Raw genomic sequence first — 20,029 nt, 5'->3', positions numbered from 1 at the left:
ACTAACAAGGAACCAGTTAACTCACTGACCCAAATTTTTACACAATGACAATGATCTTGTGTTGTAGAAATACAAACCTGCAGCCAGACGGGTCCATTGAGTTTGCGTCATGGATTACACCCAGCTGGGGGTGCTACTGAGTATTGTAAAGCACAAAGTATCTTAAACATAACAATGACTGCAGGATGTAAGTGTATCTGCACCCTCTAGTGTAGTCTGTATAATCCATTTACAAAATTATGGTCACTGAAATCTGAAGTGTCCAAGTATCTGTTAAGACTGCAAGGGTGTGGAGCTTTTTCAGAGCTGACTGGGACCCTCTGGATCAATAGGACCTCCCGTCACTCACACAAATACAAATAGCCTACTGTACATGGCGCAATCGAGCTCCTATAATTTGTTGAAGTAAGAGTTGGACTGACCAAACAGTGTGACAGGAGCTGAGAGGAGAAACACAAAGCAATTATCTAGAAGCATGTATAGACTACATCAGTGGTTCTCATACTTTTTCATGTCAAGGGCCCCCAAACTGACACAAATTAGACCACAGACCCCCATCTGATAAGATTTTTGCATTTAGATGTTTTGTTACATATAGTGTATAAAACCTATGACCAAAATAATTATACATTCTGTCATTGTGTTACTTATGGATGGAATTATAGTGAAAATAAATGATTCCCCTTTTTGCTGGGGACCCCCTGGAACCAGTCCCCCGTAAGGACCCCTGGGGTCCCACTATGAGAGGCACGGGTCTACATAAAAGAGACATAATACAATATCATTTTGAATGGTTTCTGTCTGGTAACATTTTTTAAGAATGGAACATGTTTCACAAAATATTTGATAATGGATATCTAATGTTTATCTTGACAGTGTCAGATATACGATATTATTCTTCAGTCCCATCAAGACGGATTAGTTGTTAATATCTAGTGAAAACCATCTGTGGAGGTCCAGTCATAATTTAGCGTTTGGATATTAATATTTAATATATAAACTTAAACTACTTCTTGTCTGTTGGTTATTGTCGGCCCTAAAACCAGCCAATTTGTACTCTACCGCCAACAATAGGACTGATGTAGCTCTTGTACACACTTGTAATACACTTGTATTACAAGTGTATTACAAGTGTGCATCCACTATGGGTTAAGTGTAGTGTGTGTGGTATATTTCAAACGTGGACACACTTCCCTAATACCTACTACCTGCCTAATACGCGATCTTAAATGCTCAAGACTGCAACTGTAGATATTTGGGACGCATATTGCGACTCGTCATAGCAGGAAAACCACAGCTGTTCCTAATAACATTAACGACGGCTCTGTTCATTTCAAGTATCCCAGTGAGCCATGACAGAGTGACATGAACCCAAACACCTAAATGGTCAGCTGTCGTTATTTTACTCATTTTTATTAATACCTGTATGGGGAAAGGCCTATCAAACAGACCTGCTGCCTTAACAGTATTCATATGAGGACTTAATTAGAACTTCACGTTAGTTCTGTTAGCCTATGTAAGGCAAGGTAATTTCATTTATATAGCACATTTCAACAAGGCAATTCAATGTGCTTTACATAGAACATAAAAGGCATAGAATATAAAAGCAACACAAGGCAACATAAAAAGACATTTAAATACAATTAAAAAATATTAAATTTGAAATAAAAAAAAGCTAAAATAGAATAAGACATAAAACAGGAGAATAAAAGTCACAGTGCAGTGTAAGACATTAACCCTCAAATCTGATTTAATAAAAGGCAGCAACAAACAGAAAAGTCTCCAGCCTTGATTTATAAGAACTGAGATTTACAGCAGACCTGCAGTTTTCTGGGATTTTGTTCCAGATATGTGGAGCATAAAAACTGAACGCTGCTTCTCCAACATTAGTTTTGACTCTGGGGACAGAAAGCAGACCTGTCCCAGACGACCTGAGAGGTCTGGATGGTTCATAGCAGATCAGAAATGTAGAAATTCTACCACCAGAGGGCGACTCTATAATTTTTTCCACTCCATGTTGACTGCAACAGCAAGTAACTTTAACCTAATTTGTGTCATTGTAGTAGAAGCAAAGTGAAGTTAGAAGAGAATGAACATTGGCTTCCGACTTTACAACAAGGACGTGTATTGTTTTCTATAAATAGAAAAGGACACCCACACAGGTGTTTTCAATTATTGTGGTTGATTAGCTCTCTGCTCAGGTGGAAGGTGAGTGGAGCTCTACAGGGAGTTTGCAGACGTTACCAAATCACAGGTGAGTTTTCCCGCCGAAACAGATGCAACAGCCAACAGCAGAGTGAAAGAAATGTCAATCACGAAAGATTTGTACTCACACAGTCTGAGATTGGATGAAACACCTGGGTATGCAATGGCTGCTGTGAGCATATGAACAGTTCTGTCAGCTTCAGTGAGAGGACAGTAAAAGTGGATTTTAATAGCTAAGCTAATGGAAAGGCATTTTCCATTCAAAATGTCCTATACTAAAGCATAGCGGCATTGTGCTTTTATTTTCATGACAGGCTGTGTTAACTTCTCTTGGAGTTGTTTCTGCCTGTGGCTTGACGCAGCTGTGACAGACAGGCCCAGCCCATTTTGATTACGCACCAAACAGAGGTGGGGGCGCGCTGATGTCCTCTCTGGTGCACTCAGCCAACCCCTGCTGTTGAAATGTAAAGCTGGTAGTATCCTGGTGTACCGCTGTAAAGAATATGCTGAAAGGACCCGGTTTGCGTACATCGGCAACTCCAACTTGATCCGTTTCTGCATTGGGGGAGATTCCGCAGCCAAATTACGCATGGAATGGTTTTGGGGGGATTGGAGTAGAAATGCAGCGCCGCACTTCCAGCCCACAACAAGAACCATGCCCAATTTACATTGCAAGCAAATCTATGACATCCTGTTTTATCCCTTACGACTTTGATATGAGTGATTTTTGCTCGGATACCGACGAGGAGTGAAGACAGTGTACACACCAAACACGCTGAAGGACGCTGGTCTCGCTGCAGACGCCTGTGTACCGAAAACCTCTGCATTTAGGATTTTTTTTGATGGAGCTGGAGAACATAGTAGCCAACACTGTACTGCTAAAAGCGAGAGAGGGTAAGTTGACATATAAAAGTGCAAATAGCAGGTAGGCCTGACTATGTCACATTTTGCGCTTAATATGCAGAAAAGGTGGGAATAATCGTATTGATGACGGCAGTAGGTAGCCCTGCGGACTGTACGGCTCATTACAGCAGGTAAATCCTCCAGATGCAACAGAAGTCTTATGCAACGTTACAAGCAACGTGAACATATTACATTGAAAATTGAACACCTGGTGATCATATTTAACCTGAGTCCATGTTGATGGATTATTTTATACTCATCGATTTTTGACAGATCATATGCGTTTTCCCACATATGTAAAGAGGGGAGAGAGAAAAAAAATCTGCCTCCCACATCCGCTTTCGCTGTCTGTGCAAATGAATGCGCTCTTTCGCAATATTATACATGCTGAGGCACACACTGGAGCAGGGAATAACTCCTTTCTACAGAGGGAATGAGTGTAGGCTGGCTGGCATTTGAACGGTGATCTGATGACGTGACTGGCGTTGAAATCTATGTATGGGGCCTGCACAAGAGTCCCTGGTGTATCAGTGGGTAGACGGTTAGATATTTGTGAGAAAAGGTGCAGTTTGACTATTTAGTTTGAAATATTATTAACAGTACAGGGTCTTGAATTTCTCTCTTTATTATTATTATTTTTTTTTTTTTGAGGAAGTCAGGGTCGCGCTGAGGGCAGGGGGAAGGTCTGCAGGTAAACATCATGCAGTCTGACTCCATGATTGTTTCTCATGAATGGGAATCAGTCAATGATAAAGTTGGGGTTATGAGTGCAGTTTTATGTGAGTTTTAGATTGTCACTGGTTTGATTGTACAGTCTAAAATGAAATTAAACTCAAATTTTAATGTAGCAGGCCTCAAATCGTAGGATTGGGTTCCAGGATGTCAAATAAGGGAACATTTTTTGTTGCTGATTCTATATTTAATTAAAAAAGACTGAAAACTTAATCTAGAGGAACAATATTATAGTTGAAATAGTCATTATTTCCCCATCTTTAATCGAGATATTTCTCAGTTACTAAAACTATAGTGGAATTTGTCCTTACTGGAACTTCCTTAAAATCATCCGAAGAACTGTTTTGGGAGTCACAAAAAAAAAAGCTTCAGCATCATAGTTCCCTGGAACTCTTTTCTGCATACTTTAGCCTTTTCAGAATTAGTTATAATCTGAAGCAGTGCTCAGAATTGTAAGTGACTCAGTTTTGTGGTCTGTCAAACATGTACACTCTCTCACAAGTGCAAACACAAGTTTCGTCGCAGTGTGTGGTTTCATGTGGCAAGAGCCTCCATGGAGTTGCGGGGTGACGCAGGAGAAGACTTGTGCGCCTCTGGCAGCTCCTAAGCATTTATCTCACAATGATGACATACTTCAGGGGAAAAAAAGGGCAGTCTGCAGAGAGGGCAGAGGGAGTTTCATGGGAATTAATGGAATAATAAAGTGGAACAGGAAGCTGACATGCTGTCAAAGCCCATACTAAGGATGCATACGCCTCCAGGTCAGACTGGACGTTTGTTTTATGGGAGCAGAGCACGACTGGGCTGGGTGAATTAAGCTTCATGAATTAATAAGAGCAGTTAATGACCCATGACAGATCTCGCTTGTCCCAGCTGCTCCATTGGTGCTCATCCAGTCCCTGCCCCTGACTGTGTGTGGGAGAGAAAAGGGGCCTTTTACAATTTCACATTAAGGGATGAGATGGTTCTTTGAGTTAATAGCTGAAGCACGACTTTCTCAGCCACTTGATCAATGGCCTCTGTCCCAACAAATGCAGCCGTGTGAGAGTGGATCAACAGTTGAGTTGAAATTTGTTGCACCACGCACACTGAAACATGTCACAGGTTGTTATGAGCGTGTTATTGGTTTGTGTCCTTTAAGCTTCTGAATCATTAGAGGTTTTATCTTACAGGACTGTGCAACTCTCCCACTGCTCGCTTGTATGTATGGCAGAGTACAGTATACACAGAGGCACATTTTAGGTCACATACCAGCAACAGTGGGAGAATGTGAATGGAGCAAATAAAGACTGTTTATTCCTGTTTGTTTATACAAGTGCGTCTTCCAAGCCAGAGCTGAACCGAGAGGCATGCATCCTCTGTCCAAACGCTCTCAGGGATGCGCAACAGGAAGGCCCAGTTTACACTGCAATCTCTGCCTGTTTATGCCAGCGTCCTCACACCTCCCGAATCAGTAAAACAGCACGGAGTGGCAGCGAGGCGTAGAAATAAAAAGCTATTGATATCTGCAGGCCAGGAGTGGGCAAAACAGGCCTTATGCCAGCCTCGCATCGCTCTTTGGCTCCTCTGTGTCGGCGATGGCTGATCTGACAGAACTGGTCTGGGTTTTGCAGCCAAGATCGTGTGAACCCTAGTCATTGATTATAGAGATGGGGCAGCTCCCCTCGAGGATTAAGACCAGCTGGGACGTGGCTAAAACTTTTTGATGGAAGAGGATTTATGATCAATATGCTTTTTCATGTTAATCATAGAGTGGAAAACACATTTTGATTTCCACCAGACCATATTGAACCATTTCGCTAAGTAGTCTTGACTGCTGTCTTACGTAAAGCCATATGCACTATCGGTTAGATGCAGCCCATAAGCTATTTAATCAAATTGATCGTTACATAACAAACTGAGTGGGCTACTGCCATCCGAGCTCCATCTTCCTGTGGAGCTGTTCTCCGGTCTCTGCGGAAGATACTTTATGGATGATGAGTATTCGGCGAAATGTTACACCCCGATCTCCTGCGTGGTCATCTGAGTATCATCTGACAGCCACTGTTAACCATGTCAGAGCAGCAGGAAATGCTGATGTGCTGATTTGAAGAGCTCTACTCTCTGTATGCTGTGTGTCAGCTGAGGAATATGGGTGGGGGAGGTCATAGCAGATCAAAAGAAAAAGTAACTCAGGCCTGATATGACTTTCTTACAGTGTGAAAGTGTTTTTTGAACGGCAGCTGATGTATAAGAAGACTGAGGAAGCAGGTTTAATATAAGGTGTGTGTGTGTGTGGTGAATTCCTTTGTTTAAATGTAACTTGAACTCAGCCACTCTGACGAGAACATCAGTGCAGTAGACCCTGAGCTTATTGTGTGTGTGTGTGTGTGTGTATGTGTGTTCCTCCTGCCTGCCTCCCCATTCACAACTCTTTCTGGCAGCAGTCGTAGATTCCAAGCCAGGCGAGCGAACGTCATCGGCTGTCCAAGTGAATGAGAGTAAGGGGGGAAAAACTGCATTGCTGCATCCAGCTGCCTTTCTTGAATTGCGGTAACAGAGCCGGGGGTATTTAGTTTGGGCTACTCAACCGAATTCCACTCCGCCACCGCTGCTGCTTGCCGGCTTTCTCATTCGTGCTGTCGTGTTTTGGATGTTGCAGTTGTGCAAGTAAAAACCATTTGATGCCACACACAACCACTACATGAATACGGCTATAGACATACAGTACATATTTCCTTGTGTTGTGTTATGAGCGCACTGGTAAAATGACCTGAGTAGTGACGAATTTACTCAGATTAGAAAGTCTCAGTTTATTTCCAGTTAACTAAGGTGAGACATCATGATAACGGGAACATGGCGGCTACTCTGTTTGCTTTACACTTTACTTCGCTCTCAGCATTTCCTCCAACAAAAGCTTTTAAGTCACCCTCCTCTCAAAAGTTTTCCTTCTTGTTCCTTCAGTTGGTTGTTTGACTTTCACTGTGCAGAATGATGTGTGCGCAGCATGATTTTAGTTTGGAGCCAATCGTCGTCCAGTATTCAACTAACACAAGTGTGATGTGGAAGCTTGAAGGCCCCCAGTGCACAAACACTGAGAACTTTACAGTGAAGCAGACATCTTGTGTCCAGCAGTTTTAACTTTTGAAATGAAAAGTATTTGCATATTCATAGATTATGGAATTTTTAATGAGGGAAAAGGAGTAAATGATATTTTAATGAGATAATTCAACTTTTTCTGTGTGGAAAAACCGTATCAGATGCAAATTATTAGTCAAAGTAGAGTATTTCATATATATCTTAAAACATGTCTGGAAGGGGATCTTTAAATACTTTAATTAGATTGAGAGCAAAACTTTGAATTTTTAGACTGTAATCTTCTACAACACTACTGATTCTTTTATTCATTTTCAGTATGAAGAGGAATCTCTGTGGATTTGATGAATGATTTTGTTTGATCTCTGACAGCCTATATGCTTTAGATGAGAATTACAGTGTAATTGCATGTCTCAAATAGAAGTAGTTTGATGGGCCTATTGGTTGTCAAAAAAGTTTGACAGCACCCTGCACTAAACTGTAATCAGTGCAGTTTTATGGGTTGTATATGTGCAAAAGGGAAAAACCTTACATGATTAGCATCTAAATACAGTCATATCAGGTCATTTCAGAACCTCTAAAGTGCAACAGAGTTGTCAGAGTCCTAGATTCAGATTGCAGCAAGATCTAATTGGATTCTGTTGTGTTTAAAATCAATCCTATCATGTTTTTTTTTGCCCCATTGCACTCAAGAGGATATTTTGATTGGATCAAACATTAACGACCAACTGATCTGTGACTGCAAGAACCTACGAATGATCGTAGATAACAAAAGATAACAGGCATGAGGTATTAGTCTGTACAAGCAATTTGTGTGGGCTCTGAACGTGCACGGTGTCCTCAAGCTCCTGCTGCAGACGGGTGGAGGGGAAGTGGAAGGGGGTCGGTGTTGCTTCGTCGTATGATGCCACAGCAAGTCTCAGCAAGCCAGGGGAACCACTGTCAGTGGGTTTTAACCGAAATTCTCGTGAAAAGGAGCTGGGTAACGTCTTCAAAACCTCTCAACTGTCAAAACACACAACACAGGTCTCTGTGTCCCATCTGATCATCTACCTGTCAGCTAATGGTAATGTCAGTATGAATAATGTACAGTAGTCTCTTTGTGTCTTTGTTACACACACACACACTTTCTCTCCCATTTCCACACAAACAAAAACACTTGCCTGGAGTGCTCCTCTCTCAGGACCCCTCTGAGAGGACGGAGCCATGACATAATGCTGTTGACTTTTATTGGGCAGACAACTGGAGAGCATTAATGGAGGGGAGAGTAAAATACGCGAGAGGGAAACAAGCCTCCCGTTTCCTCGACAGGTTGTTCTGACGGGAAAGAGGCAAGAAGAAAACCCGGGGAAGAAAGTCTCTCTCAGATAGCTGCAGGGCTGTTCGTGACCCATTCTTACATATTTCATATTTATCTCTGAGGTGATTCACTTATTAAAGAGATGGATTTTTTTTATGTTTTTCTCTTTCAGACATTAGTGCTTTAGGAGCAGGCCGCCCGCAGATTAGACCTCCAAGATGTTTACTGGCAATACAGTTAATATGAATTCCAGTTAGATGGAATTACTAAATGAATGTCAGTGACTCAAATATAAAATTATTTAGATGTATTTTAGACCAATATTTAATTTTAAATCTGGTTTGAATGAAAGTGTTTCACAACAAACATTTTATTATGTTGGAATCTCCTACAGTAAAACATCTAGTAAAGGAAACAATGTGCTGTTGTCATATCCACTGGAGACGTAACAATTAGCAGAGTCATCGATTATTAGTTTGACAGAAAATTAATTTATCAACTATTTTGATAATTCATTATTGATTTCTGTCACTTGCAAAAATGCCCAAAAATTGCTCATCAAATGTGGGGATTTGATGCTTGTTTTGTAATGTATTAGTAAAGTGAACATATTTGAGCTTTGGACTGTTGCATGGATACAACAAGCAATTTGAGTATGTCATCTTGGGTTCTGGGAAATAATTTTTTACTATTTTCTTACATTTTATAGACAAATCTCCAAAGATAAATTAATCGGTTAATAAAAAGATAATCGACAGATTAGTTGTCAACTAGTTTCGGCTCTAATATTTATATGAGTAAATGCACAAAGCTGATGAAATTTTCTTCTTCTATATCAACAATAGAAGTCAAGTTTTTGATGTCAGACCTTCAGAATGAAATTGCAAAGGGCTTCTTCCTTGACTCACCATCTTCTACCAGCAGTTATACATCAAGAAATAAACCAAAGAAGCAGCAGAGATACCCATTCCTCCATCGACAACACGCCACAAGGCTCGCTGTGTTTTGAGTAGGAGTGTGACTCATTTTTTCTTGAGTGGAAAAATTCAGCTCTCTGGCTCTTACTATCTCTATTGTTATTGCTGCCTCTACCCACACATACAGTATACGTAACTCAGCTGGATGCAACAAGTTCACGCCTGTTCTCCGGGGGTTGTTGAGTGGAATTCTGGGAAATATAGGAGATAATTATCTAAAGTAGAAGTAGCTGAGAGAGAGTGGATGCAGTGAAAAAAAATGTGAATTCTAACAGCTCGTCACTGAAGTACTCCAGGAATGCACTGAGCAGCCAAAATGATGATATCTAGTTGTGCCCCCCCCCCCCCCCGTGTCAGACATACAGGTGATTTCTTAGCATCTTATTGTGTCTTGATGTGCTTCTTGTGCTCTGCACTGTTGTTGTATTTCTTTAATGGAACATCCAATGAATATTTGATGTACATTAATCAGAGAATAATCAATACTGTATCTTTTGATGCTTCCTCCCTAATGTCTCCTGCTGTATGAGGAGCCAAATGCCAGGCTGTACACTTTTACAACACATTCATGCAAACTTTGCCGACACATCAGGGTCAGACATGACATCATGTAGTGTGTCTACAAGTTAAAAAAAATGCTAGTTAATAAAAACTAAGTGATTTATTCTCCCTGTTTGTTTTTTTTAATGAGAATGACTAATCTATGGTCTGATGATTCTTTATGGTGCATTCTGAGAGAAAAATGGAGCAGATTATAACATCTAATATTGTAAAAACCGAATAATTCTCAACGATGAAGCAAAGAGGGAAAACGCCACTTACTCTTCCTTAAGGCCTAGTGAGAGTTTTCAACAATAGGGGGAAAAAAGATAAACAAAATTGCCCCCTGAGTAAGACCAAAATACTCCAGAATACCAGATAAATGTGGTAAAAGCTGAAACAGCTGCTTTCTCTCAGCAGTTCAGCTCAGTTAAGTCCACAACAGACTCTTTTCTTTCTAGGGATGTTGCCATAACAGGGACAAAAGAACATGGAATGTCAACATACTGTAGGAGCAAGACGTGGAACAAACATCTTCAATAAGTGTGTGTGTGTGTGTGTGTGTGTTTTGAGGGGGAAAAAAAGAAATGGAGAGGAAGAGGACAGCCTGAGAAGGGCAATGTAATCACTTTAACCCTATTTCCGGGATGGGTATTTGTGCTATACGCACACACACCCACGTTCAATAATATCTGTCCGCACACAGTGCACCATGTGTTCCATCAGTTTGATAAGTTAGATCTCTTGTTTTCACTGGAGGCACTTTCCTCTGTGTTTGCTGGCTTGTGATGTAACTGCAGAATTTCAATCGGAGCGAGAAGAAATAAAATCATCCTTCACAGAGATATAGGTTTACATAGCCATAATGTTCACCCTATCAAAACATTTATGGAGGTGAACAAACACGCTAACAGCTAGTCAGCGCAGAGGAGCAGCTTCATGTGGACTATGGTCTGTCCTTCTGATCTTTATGGATGAGCAAACAGCATGTATTACCCAGCGTGCCCTGCCGTGTGTGTGTGTGTTTGTGTGTGTGGTGCTTTGATCGGACAGGCTGGTGGATTATATAATTTCAGACTATTGAATGTGCAAGCTAGGATGCGTGTGCGTCTGTGTGTGTGTTGTTGTTTTTTTTTAATCCCTTCACATTCCATATTTCATATATTTATAGGACAGGAAACTTGTGGCACCTGACTCTTCCCAGACAGGAAATGTACCCTACCTTCTGTTGCTGTTGTGAGATTTCTGTCCTTGCATACAAGTTTTCACACTCTGTGTTCAATTATGAACACACACACACACACCACACAGTTACTGTAGTGACAACTGTCACAGCTCGCCGGCTCTGAGGTCATGGACCGGTTTGACCACCTCAAGTTTGTATTAACACATTGCTCCTGCCCTTGGGCTGGTTGCTATTTATAGCAGTAATGTTTACAAGGACATAAAGACAGGAAAATGGTCGCGCTTGTGCCCTTTTTCTTTAAGCTCTGTGCAAATGTAGCTGTGGGCAACATGCTACACACAGAATTTATGTCTAAATCCATCTTTTACATATAAACATGTAGCTTCCATGCTAAATACAGCTGCATTGTTAGGGTTGAGGTCAAGTTAGACTCAGATGTTATTGTCAGTGCAGCACACTTGGTGCGTTGGGACACGGCTGCACAGTCACATCGATACCGCTGATAAGATCTCTCTTTTATTGTCTGAGTGATTTTGAGTTTATGACCTCTCATTAAGTGGTTTCACATGTGACCCCGCAGCAGCTAAAAGAATAGTCCAGCGTTGCCAGGGTAAAAGTGGACGTCACAGATGTTTGCCTTGAGCGCGTTGGCAGATGTTAGAGCAGAATCATCCCGTTATTATTGCGATAATGAGGAATACGTGGACAGAGAGGCTTGTTGAGGATGGTAATAAGGCAGCTGGACAGAGGGACCGACATGACATCATGGTGGAACAGGGCAACAAAGAGCGTCTTCCTGCTATAGTCCTCCCCTTCTGCTCAGGTCTGGGCAGCGTTTCCCTCGGCTTCCTGTGGCACACAGACCACACACACAAACACACACATGCTACACTTAAACTGAACCTCACACTGTCCTCCTTTCAATAACAAACCTTCTAAGCTTCACAAAGACAGGATTTATCGTAGGTGAAGGATTGCATTGATTTATTTATCTATTTAGTGTACATTGTGGTTAAGTTTATTATCACCAACTGTAAAACACATATTTTCTTCGTGATTCACCTCTACATCCCCGCTCATACTGTATACTGTACATAGTGACGTGCACTTTCACACGTGACTTGTTGCACAACACACAAAAAACACAGTCTGGAGAGGGGTGATTTATTTCCAAGCAACTCCCCTTCTGTTTTGCAAGAGATGGATATAGTGTTATGTCTTCCAGATTATTTTTGAGATAAAGGAAGCCATGTGCTGTTAAGAATCAACCTGTAGCGCCCTGACAAGCAGGAAGAGGATGTTTTAGAGAGTGCCAATGCAAACGTTCTTATTTGTTTGATCATGTGCTTGTTGTGTTATTTACGTCTCCGATTTTGCATGTATAAGAACACCAGCCCTTACCTGCAGCTCTAATGCAAATAAATTCCAACCATTGGAACAGTTGGACATTGTGGGAGAGAAGGAAGAGGGAGACTTTCAGAGAACAAAGGCGTTTGTATCATAGTCTGGTACTGGTTTGCATCACCGTGTTTGGTACCTTGCTGACCACCAACGATATGACTCAACCACGAGGCCGACATTTAACAAGCCAGACAAAGGAGGTGATGTGATAATGAGCCAGAGTTTGATGATCAGTAGTGGATAATCAGTTGTTTGTTAACCAGGATGAAGCTTTAGGTCGGTGCAGGGAAGAGATGAGTGTGAAGAGTCGCAGAAATCTTTCTCACGTTTTGCATGGTGTAGGTGTACGCACCAGCACACATTCACAGCAGTCTTCTCTGCCAGTACACTCTGCTGCAGATGTTGTTACATATATGCCAAATGCACAGCATGAGTTTCAGGATGTGGTTTCGACTGGTTGTCCACAATAGATCTGACTGCTCGTCTGATGTGACAGTGTGACTAGAGGTGTTGGAAACCTCAGAGACCTGTGTGTGTGTGTGTGTGTGTGTGTATATGTGTGTGTGTGTGTGTGGAAGCTAGAAACTGGTTAATGGCTTAGATTGCTTTGTGTGTCAACACTTTATGAATATAACCTCACAGCTAAGCAGGGACATTTTTGAATGTGTGGATGGATGGGGGCCTGCAGGACTGCCCGTCTTGGTTAAATTGAGCATGAGGACATTACTAGAGAGAGGTCAGTGTAGAACTCTGTGCGCACACTAACACACACACACACAGATGTTTGGGATGCCGGTAACCCCCTGGTGTCGCGCCAGACGGATGTCGTTCCCTCTCTGACCTTATTTTTGCTTCACTTGACAAGTCTTGATGATGTCAGAGCTGCTAAGCAGAAACATAAATAAAGGGCGGTGACCACACTGCCCGCATGGAACAAATTAGACTGACAAGTTCCTGTGTGCAGTGTACCCACAGCGCAATGCATATTTCTGCTCATGTGTAAGTGACAGACCATGAGAGAGTGAGAACTGTTTTAATAGAAAAAGAAATAAATGGGAGAGCGAAGACAAAAGGGTTTATAGAGGACATTTACGTGCATATCATTCTTTTAATAGCCCAGTTTTATTAAAGAGGGACCCAGAGTTACTGATTGGACCTAAAATGCAACACACGTAAGCAGAGATTTGTTTCAAATCTCCACGCTTCCTTTTATGTTGATATTTATTATCCTTTCCAAACTTCCTTACTTCCTCTAGACCTAGTTTTTTTGTTGTTTTTTTTACATCCCACCAGAATATTTCCCCCTCAGGGAACAGACATATAACAGCTGATGGCCATAAGCAATGCAGCACAGAATTTATTTGAACTCATCTGATTTAGGGTTTTATTTTGTTTTAAAGCACAGACATCAGAGACATCCAAAGACACTGAGACCAGACAGGAAATAATGTTCAGATGGATGAGTCTGTTATATGGACATGAATAATTTATGCATGATATTTGCGCATTTGTGGGACCAGGTGGGTATGTCTGCATATGGATGGCCACGTCTTTGCACCCAACAGGCTGGAAACAAAATGCTAAAGTAGTTTGTTATAGCTGGATAAATTAAATATGCTGACAGAGTACTGGTAGCCAAGCAGTTTGATTCATGTTTTCATCTCCACTAACTTCCCATATCCTATGACTCTCTTTTTCTCACCCAGCGAAGAGCAATATTTTAGATTTTATTCGCCATGATATTGACTTTACAGAAAATCAGTGGCATCTATTTATTATTATATAAGATTTTTCTCTAATATTTGCCTTTTTTTTGTGAATTTCTGGATAATTTTACCCCCTCAGGCCTCTAAAAAGCATTCAAATCAGTCTAAGAAGGAAAAAAATTACATATGCATATGACATATGCATGCTGTTGCTTCATTTTCAGGGGTCATAACAAGCCAAAAGGTCAGGAAACAACTGATCTGTAGGGAAGCTCTGTGTAATATGCTCATAAAGCTGTTAACTTGTGACCTTATGTGACTCTAATACAGAGGATTGTTGTGGCCTGAAGCTGCAAATGAGGTCAGTCATTGCCTGGCAGCAACTTTGTCGCGGTGATCTAGAGTTGTTGACGACAGAACATCCTCAACAGAGTCTGAAAGTTAAAGAGAAGCAGGGTGACGGGAAACCAAGAAAGGGAGGAAGGTGATGGAAGGAGAGACAAGTCACTAAAAGCAGGAAGAGATGAGGAGAGAGAAAATGAAAAATAAATAGGCTTGGAGAGCGGCGAGAAGGAAACAGGATACAGAAAGGAAAAGGAGGAACTACATTATTTGTGGTTGTCTCAGCATTGTGTAGAAGTTGAATGCTTGGGTGGAGGACCCATGTTCGGTACAATTATTTGACATGACGCTGACCCTTCACAGGAAATCTATGCCATTTGGTTGATGCTTTTATCCAAAAACGCCTTACAGTAGCATAAGTGCTTTCATTTTTAGATTAGTGGCCCCAGTGGGGGATGACCTTCTCTGCTCACTGTACTGTTGTGCTTTTTGGCGGACGTCATGTTTTTATTAAAAGCCATTAAAATATTGGACCACACAGCAACACAGCTAGAGCGCGCTGACATTTTGTTGTAGGGCATAACTTTACATTAAGTGTTTTCAGAGAACAACTGGCGCTTAAATAAGGATGTGTGCCCGTTTATAGTGTGTTTGGTCTACAGTAATGTTGATGAGGAGCAGGTGCTGGGAGTTAATGATTCTCTCAGGGGATATTTTGACTTGAGATATTAATACATTCATGCTTTGTGTTTGTCTAAGGTGATATGAACACCATTCTGTGCATGTCAGCTGTGGTGACGTTTGGTCCCTTGTCTAAAAACCAACCCTACCTGAAGTTCATTTTATGTGGATTTTGTGTATCAAAAGTGTAAGGAATGGATTAAAAAGTGTGTTTGCCTGGCTACCTAGCTTACTAGTAACCTACCATTACTTTCCAAAACCATGGAGCACATAATTAGCTCTGTTCACAACAATATTTTATGGGCTACAGGTTGTAATATAAAAAGCCCCGTTCAGGACAGCCACATCCAATTTGGGATGTGGTAGCTAGCCCTGGATGATACTATATCAGAGTGTTGGCTAATGTTAGCTGCACTTTATTGGATTTGGGGAAGTTCACGCTCCATCAACTCATTACATGAGCGAGTGTTAGGTTTGCCAGCTCATCAGTACTCATCCTCAAAGCTTTTTTATGAACTAGAGTTATAGAGTAAAAATCTAACCTGTGTGTGGCTTAATTGTCCAAGTATGTTTTTCTGTAGTTAGCATTTGAACATTTTAATTCCATTATTATTCATAATGTCTTAAATAGATGATCAGCTGGTAAGGATGTTGACTTGGTCCTTAACATGGACCTGATCTTTAACATGATGTCATGTATGTAGCCATCCAGTGCATATTAAGACCCTTATACATTATTTTAAAAAGTGGAAACTGGAAACAATAAAAATTCAGCTTGTTTACTACCAAAACTTTCAAGTAGTAAGTCTGCCACAGTTACCATTGTAAACTGCTTATTCGTCCTAGTATGTATGGAAAGCTTGACAGGAGTAAGAAAAGATAAAGTGATAAATAAATTCATAAAAATAATAGAGATTTGACTGAAAATTGCATCTAAACTCAGTGCTGACACTGATAGTGTGCAGGAATTCAGCTTTTTCTTTTGTATTGACAGAATGAAATGTATGGTATAATGATGTGCATCTACTTGTCACAATATTCATGCAATAAATAATTAAACAACCAAATTTGCTCTTGCTTAATCAAAATATAGAACTTAAATGTGTCAGTAGGCCTCAAATTTCTGATAAATTTCCATAGATGATATCATAGTGAGTAATAAATGACACCTGTACAATGTCTGATTTATACCAAGATATGCCGATATGAGTCTTTGATGTTCATGATGTTGAGTGTTATTGAAATCTCCTTGAATTCAAATTAATGTGAGTGTGTCAAATAATAAAGCAAAGGCACGACAGTGTGTTTGAGATTAATAGATAAATTCAAACGGCAGAGGCGTTAATCCAGGAGGATTGATGGGAAAACTGCTAAAAATTTCACTCAGAGGCTCCAGCATGACGTAGTGCCTCTCACATTCCTGGGTTATTACTTAAAGATGTCTGCTTGTCATTACCTCTCCTGCTCTCATGCTCTCAGTGTTGCCTCTCACATCGGGCGAGCCGCTCACAGCCAATTTCCACAGCACCGAGCAGTTAAAGGAAATCCCAGTCAGTTCATTAGATCGGCCTTCGCATATTAAGAAAAAAATAAAACTGAGACAAACATGACGTAGGGTGCAGCAGCTGGAATGGGTGGAAAACGGTGAAATGAGCTCTCACGATTGCTCTTTTATCCCATTCTGTGGCCGGTATAAGAGGGAAACGCAGAGGTGTGGTGGTCAAATGTTTGAAAGGCACGTTTAAGGCAAGAGAAAGTTTCCTTTACAGATCTAATGTGGATGTAAATGATTTAGTTCCTGATGCTGCAGGAAGCTGATGCCCGATTATTCAGAGCAGTGGAATCCAGTCTGGCAATGTCCCGGGCTCTGATGGGAACTGAGCCGGTCAGAATAGGCTTTCTGTCTGTGTGGACACAAACACACACATTAAACACACACTGTTCCACTTCCAGAAAAGCTACTGAGTGAGACAGAAAGTCAGTAGAGAGACGAGATATTTAGGGAGGAAGCGAGACGTAATCTATGAATTATATATACATGCCAAGATTATGATTTCATTCAAGGGAGAGCCCACACACAACCCCCCTCTTTCTCTTTCTACCTCTCTCCTTTTAGCCATCAGGCTTTCATTTGCTCCTGAAAATAAACTTTGATAACTCTGTGAAGCCTTTTCATTATAACTTCTCCTTTTTTTTTTTTTTTGCTCTTGCTGCAGGTGGAGGAGGAAAGCGGAAAGGGAGGAGCAAAAAATGGAAGGAGATCCTTCGCTTCCCCCATATAAGCCAGTGCACTGAGCAGGGAAACAGCGTTGGTAAGAGTCTGCATGTGCATTTGTGTGTGTGCTCACTTGCATTTGAAGAAAGTGTGTTTGTCTGTGTGGACATGGCTGTGTTTTAAAGTGTGTGTGTGTGTGTGTGTGTGTGTGTGTGTGTGTGTGTGTGTGTGTGTGTGTGTGTGTGTGTGTGTTTCCTGTCTTCCTGCAGAGAGGGACTATGTCAGCATCTGTGAGAAACAGCCTATCGGACGGCTTCTCTTCCGTCTTTACTGTGAGACCAGACCTAAACTGCAACGATGCATCCAGCTACTGGATGCAATGGTACACACATGCACACACACACACGCATGCACCACATGCACACACACAGATATAAACATAGAGTGGAGCTTCTCTCTAGTGGAAGGCTACCATTAATCCCAAAATATCCACAGGAAAATGTGGGAAAGTTAATGATCAACTTTCTTTTTCACATTAATAATTATAATTAAAGTGACTGTGTGCAAGGCATTTAAAGGACTAGTTTGACAATTTAGTGGCTTTCTTGCTGAGAGTTAGATGAGCAGATTGATACCATTCTCATGTCTGTGCAACAAATATGAAGCCACAGCCAGCAGCTGGTTAGCTTAGCTTAGCATAAAAAGTGTAAACAGGGGGAAACAGCTAGTCTGGCTCTGTCCAAAGATAGAGTATATCTCGTTTGTTTAGTGCATACAGAAACTGTATGACACGTTGACACATTGAGGTTTTATCGGAGGTTATGTGTTGGATTATTTCTTGGCCGGGCGCAGTGAGTTCCTGGCCCAGGCAACCAGCACAGACAGAAGTCACTGCGCTTGGCCAAGAAATAGTTTCTTAAGGGTTAGAATTTTCAAAATGTCAAACTATCACTTTAACCCCTGATTTCACCAGTGGAGCTCCCAGGTGTGAATATGTGAAGCAGAACTGGAAAAACAACACTCTTTGCTCGATGAACGCACGTCTAGAAAACACACACCCGAACACCTTTTCAGTGCACTCACTTTGATTACAGCGTAGCCGGTGCTGGGTCAAGCAGCGCAGAGGAGACAATTAAACTGAGTAGTGATTATTCAACCAGCCAGATCTCCCCCATCAACCCGACTTGCCCCCCTCCCCTCCAATCTCTCTCTCTCACTCTCTCTCTCTCTCTCTCTCTCTGCGTCTAGACGGAATACCTCCCACATGACACATTTAAGTCTTTATCTATGCCCAGAATATCTTTTCGGGCATGTGACAGGACAGAAAGGACAGCATTGTTTCCCACAGCACCCCATCCAATCCCAGTACACCCCCCCCATCCCAGCCCCCTCCTTCTCTGCCCCTAAAAGTGACCGTCACCCTCTGCGAGGGGGAAACCACTTTACATGCACTCATCCCAAACACTTGTTGGAGCTAATTCTGCAAACCACGTGACCAACTAAGAGGCTGCGCTCAGTGTTGAGCATCGTACTCACCACTTTACTGACAATAAACCAGGTCCTAGGGTGATTACAACCAGGCAGGTGTTTCAAGTGATTAAATGACATGTGAGTCCTGTGTAGGTTTTCCTATAAAACTGTTTTATTATGTTATCTAGTCAGTATATTTCCTCAAAGTGAGTAAGGTACAAAAAAATCAGGCAGTGTAGTAGTTTGTTGATCAAATCGGATCAGTGGAATTAATGAGATGTGTAGAAGTGTTTGTTTCTACGCCATGAACAGGCATAAACATGGCTGTTTTGAGGTGAGAGGGAGTGTGTATTTCAGTGTGTGTAACAGAGGAAGGAATGTGCTTGGGGGTTCCAGTGGTTCCTCTTACATCATGAGGTGTGTGTGCATACAATTTTATGTGGATGTGTGTGCTGGATCCCCTCTGCTTCCAAAAGGCTAAAGGGGCGTCTTCTTTTCCCTTTGGCTGACCCCCCGCCGGCAAGGGTGGGAATCAGACAGCTCATTTACTTTGTATGTGTGTGTGTGTGTAATTTCTCTGGTGGCTCTGATAACAAAGCCTTAGTTAATCAACACTTGGCAGCAATCACACCTCACTTTTCCCCCATTTTCACCATCTTTTATTCACGTTCTTACATTTGTATATACAGTATGTATACATTAATGGACTTCTTGTGGCTTTGTTCTGAAGTGTCAGTGACACTGTGGCTTTTTAAAGCCTGTTTTTCCTAAAGCTCCAGGCTTATGTGTGTACGTACTGTGTATGTATGTATATATATATATATGTGTGTGTGACTGTGTGTGTGTGTGTGTGTGTGTGTGTTTTGTAGTGGAAAGCCGGTGACGCTGGTGTGACACACTGTGACACTCCAGGACCTCAAGGAATCCCGTCGTGTTTACTGTGTGGTTGCCAGGCAACACAGGACCATGTTGGAAAAAAGCCACTGATAGAAAGAGTCAGGCCAGCGTGCAGCACGGGCACCATGTTACTCCCCCTCCACCCCCTCCACCCCCTTCCTTCTTCAAAAGTTTAAAAGCGCTGGCTACGAAATGCGTCACAGCGCTTTTCATGTCGCTGCCTCTGTGAGATGTCCAATATGTTCAGCGTGTAACGACCAAACCTGTTTGTGTCAATGGCTACGTATGTTCACACACCGAGCCAAGAGCGGCATATGTTTATGTGAGAGTGACAGCAACACACAGAGATACAGCGAGTGAGAGGTGTGTGTCTGCAAAGTGGCCTTTTTTACCACTAAA

At 41.7% G+C, this 20,029-nt stretch overlaps 1 protein-coding gene across 1 annotated transcript in view; it reads left to right on the top strand.

The window, feature by feature from the left end:
- The first annotated feature begins 2,321 nt into the window (after positions 1 to 2,321).
- Positions 2,322 to 20,029, top strand: part of grk5l (G protein-coupled receptor kinase 5 like) — a 25,093-nt gene continuing 7,385 nt past the window's right edge. Inside the window, exons 1-3 of the mRNA XM_044367206.1 lie at positions 2,322 to 3,099; positions 17,265 to 17,360; positions 17,533 to 17,645. Coding sequence (XP_044223141.1) covers positions 3,048 to 3,099; positions 17,265 to 17,360; positions 17,533 to 17,645 — 261 coding nt within the window. The 5' untranslated portion in view covers positions 2,322 to 3,047. The remainder of the gene's footprint in view (positions 3,100 to 17,264; positions 17,361 to 17,532; positions 17,646 to 20,029) is intronic.

Source organism: Thunnus albacares, chromosome 2, assembly GCF_914725855.1.
Source record: "Thunnus albacares chromosome 2, fThuAlb1.1, whole genome shotgun sequence".
Taxonomy (NCBI): Eukaryota; Metazoa; Chordata; class Actinopteri; order Scombriformes; family Scombridae; genus Thunnus; species Thunnus albacares.
The sequence above is the reverse complement of the archived record's forward strand: the minus strand, read 5'-3'. Positions and strand labels throughout refer to the sequence as shown.